The 3616-nt window shown below is 35.4% G+C and overlaps 1 protein-coding gene across 1 annotated transcript; it reads left to right on the top strand.

Moving 5' to 3' along the window:
- The first annotated feature begins 778 nt into the window (after positions 1–778).
- Positions 779–3318, top strand: LOC110620675 (E3 ubiquitin-protein ligase WAV3). The gene is made up of 4 exons (XM_021764489.2): positions 779–941; positions 1030–1583; positions 1785–2125; positions 2443–3318. Exons 1-4 carry the CDS (start codon positions 890–892, stop codon positions 3038–3040), a joined length of 1545 nt encoding a protein of 514 aa, XP_021620181.1. The 5' UTR covers positions 779–889; the 3' UTR covers positions 3041–3318.
- The last annotated feature ends 298 nt before the right edge of the window (positions 3319–3616 follow it).

Below are 3616 nucleotides of genomic sequence, written 5' to 3'. Positions count from 1 at the left end.
TTTTTTAATAAAAAGATAAAATAGTTTGATTTTACAATGATATTTTAATTTAATAATTTTGAAATAAGGATATACTAAATAAATTTTTAAAAAATTTAAGAATGTGGTAGTAAGTTTCCTTTTATTAATTTTATTTTTAGTCAAAATGCAAAATTATCATTATCATGATCATAATTAATTGGTCAAATAATTCCCAACGATCTAGATGAAAAAAAAAAAAATTTAATCCCAACTTTGTCGTTTGTGTTCATATATCACTTAATAATTATATTATCAGAATAGTAATATATATATATATATATATATAAGAAAGAAAGACTTCATCCTTTTATTTTTTTAAAATCAGTACTTGTTTAAGACAAGTTGATTCAGACCTTGTTAATATATTTGGATTAAATGTTGATGTAACTACCCATCTTTTGTTTTCAGCATTCTTAATTTCCTTTTATAAAATATGCAATTCGCCAATTATTCAATATTTATTTGAAAAAATTAATTATAAATTATTTTCTGAAAACCATCCAAATTCAACAAGTAATTTGGTAGAGTTGGACGAGCAGGGAATAAAATGCCAAACTAGCGAGTAATGGATCCGGGATATGTGCAATTTTCTTGCAAAATACATCTATTCTACGTCAACTATGAGTTGGCTACACCTTCTAGTTCCATTTTCCACGTTAATTCCTTTAAATTATTATTATTATCATTATTTTCTGGGACGTCGATTATATTAATGAAATCCATGTTGACTTAAAAAAAAAAAAAAGACTTAGATGTCCATGTTCTTTCGTCCTTCCTCATAAATGGAGGAGTTCTTGCAAGCCACGAGGTGTGTGTAAGGCAGTAGAAAAAACTTAAAGAGTCTGTGTGTATCAGTTTTCTGGGCAAAATGAGCTTCAACGATGATGAGAAGATTGATATGGGTGCCCTTCAAGACTCAGGTTTTTGCCTCTTTTCTCCATATTTCATTCATTTTCAGCATTCAAACTTAATCCAATCACAAATATTTTTTCATGTAAAACGTTTCAGGGACAAAACCAACACCTATCATAGCGGGAAGAGTACAGCTGATCAGCATAAACAATAATATGGTACCGCTTGAAGAAAACAAACTCACGGTGATGCTGGAGATTACAGGGGGAGATTCCAGCAACGACAGACTCGGATTGGACCTTGTGGCAGTGTTAGATGTCAGCGGAAGCATGGCAGGAGAAAAGCTAGAGAAAGCCAAAACTGCCATGCTATTTGTGCTCAAGAAACTTAGTCCAATTGATCGTTTGTCGATTGTTACATTCGCCACGGAGGCTCAAAGGCTGTGCCCGCTGCGCCAGATAACTGAAAATTCTCAAAAGGAAATTGAAAATATAATCAATGGTTTAACTCCCATTGATGCAACAAACGTCACTGCTGGTCTTCAAACTGCTTTGAAAGTGATTAATGACCGTAGCGTTAAAGCTGGGCGTACAGTTGGCATCATGCTTATGTCCGATGGTGAACAGAACCGAGGTGGTGACGCTGCTCAGGTTCCGCTCGGCAATGTACCTGTGCACACATTTGGTTTTGGAACCAATCACGAACCGACGGTACGACACATGAACTTCTTATTCGGGCCTATACACTCAACCACGTAGATCCGGTTTAGATAAGATTTACCTTTACAAATATATTTTATATATCTAAAATTATGGTGGTACCCACTAAAATCTTTTTGTTTGTTTATTTCATATAAGCAAAAGTTTTTTGTATAGTTATCTAATAGTTCATGTTCGTACGCGGTTTAATAGGTGTTGACGGCTATAGCTCATAATGCAATTGGAGGAACGTTTGCAGAAGTTCATGACATGGACAACCTGAGCAAGGCTTTTTCCCAGTGTTTGGCTGGACTTCTGACGCAAGTCGTTGATGACCTCCAGCTGACAGTCACAGAGGTTTTTAAGGAATCGACAATACAGCAAGTAACTGCTGGAAGTTATCCACAATCCAAGGATGATGCTGCAGGCTCTGTAACTGTTACTTTTGGTGGTCTCTACGCTAAAGAGGTGCGCAAGGTCATGGTGGATCTTCTTCTCCCTTCTGTTCCTAAGGAGCGAGGAGCAGATGTTCTCGAAATTAATTACTCATATAGGTACAATTTTCCAATATTTTAATGTTAATTTATATGGCTTGGATTTTGTATACATTTTCCAAGGTTAAAATGTGCCTCAATAAGAAAGTTGGAAAAAATATTTTATGAGACGTGGTGCACCGCTGGAGGAGGTCAGGGTCGATAGGCCTGGATTTTAAACGCACCACTAACCTCGTTTAAGGTTGCAGGAGGCAATGGCCTCTGTATTTATTTTTCTCCCTTATATTATGATTATATAATTTCATGTATGCCTAGATTTGTGTAATTATAGCATCTCATCACTTAATGAATGTTATGGAATGTATGTGCATGTGCAGGTTTCATGACAAACCGTTTGAGGCCACTCCTGTGACCCTTGCAGTAAAGCGCAGTGGGAAAATTGTAGATCAACAAGAAAGGCCGGAGGTGAAAAATGAGCAGACTCGTCTCTTCACTGCAAGTATGATAAAAGAAGCAAGAGTCATGGCTGACAACAAGAATCTTGATGATGCTCGAGATATGCTTGTTAAGGCCCAGAACGCATTGGAGGATGTAGAAGATAATCCATTAATCGAGATGCTGAGATCCGAACTGCTACAGCTCCTGAAATTGATGAAAACGCAAGATATCTACGATAAGCAAGGGCGTCCTTTTGCACTTTCCTCTGAGATTTCTCATGCTCGCCAGCGTTTTGCTGCAAGAGGTGATGGAGAAAGCCTGAGGATGTTTTCAACTCCTCGAATGGACAAGTACCTTGAACAAGCCAAGTCATTTGACGAGGATCCCAGCAAGCCACCGCCCACTGCGGATGAAGATGTGAAGGAAGAAATCGTTGCCAATCCACTTGCTCCCATTGCTGGTGCTCTTAGCTTTTACATTCAATCTGCCATTCAATCTCTCCAAGCCATTGAAAAAATACTCATTAGAGGCGTTTGATTAAATTATTATTTTTAGTGTTGTGTTTGCTTTTACATATTTCACGAATAAGTTAGGCCACTGTATGTCTTGCCTTAGGCAAACACAGTGGTGCTTCTTATTTCTTGGTTGTCCTTCAGTTTGTGTTTTCTATTTGCTTTTTCAATAAGACCATTGTGTCCATTGCCTTGGGCAAATCCAGTGGTGCTGATATTGTTTTTTTGGTGTATGCAAGCTCGTAGGCTTTCACATAATCAATCTTTGAGTGCTAAATAAATAATGATAATTACTTAATCGAATTATATTTTATTTTGAAATAAAATATCTAATTTTATTTTACGATCTATTTGTTATGAAATTAAATTATAGGTCCATTAAAAACTAAAAATAAATGAAAATTTATAAGAAAACTCAATTTTAACTCGTTTAATTATTATTAAGCTCAAATTTAGCTTGACTTTAAATTTAAAGTTTAAATTGAGTTTATTTAGATTTTGTTAAAGTCGAGTGAATTTTAGCTCATTAGTATTTGATAACATATAAAATTATTTAAGTTAAAAAATGATGTGCATCTAAGAATATTAGTATATGATAACA

Source organism: Manihot esculenta, chromosome 8 (assembly GCF_001659605.2).
Source record: "Manihot esculenta cultivar AM560-2 chromosome 8, M.esculenta_v8, whole genome shotgun sequence".
NCBI lineage: Eukaryota > Viridiplantae > Streptophyta > Magnoliopsida > Malpighiales > Euphorbiaceae > Manihot > Manihot esculenta.
Note: the sequence above shows the minus strand (reverse complement) of the source record. Positions and strands in the feature narration are given on the sequence as shown.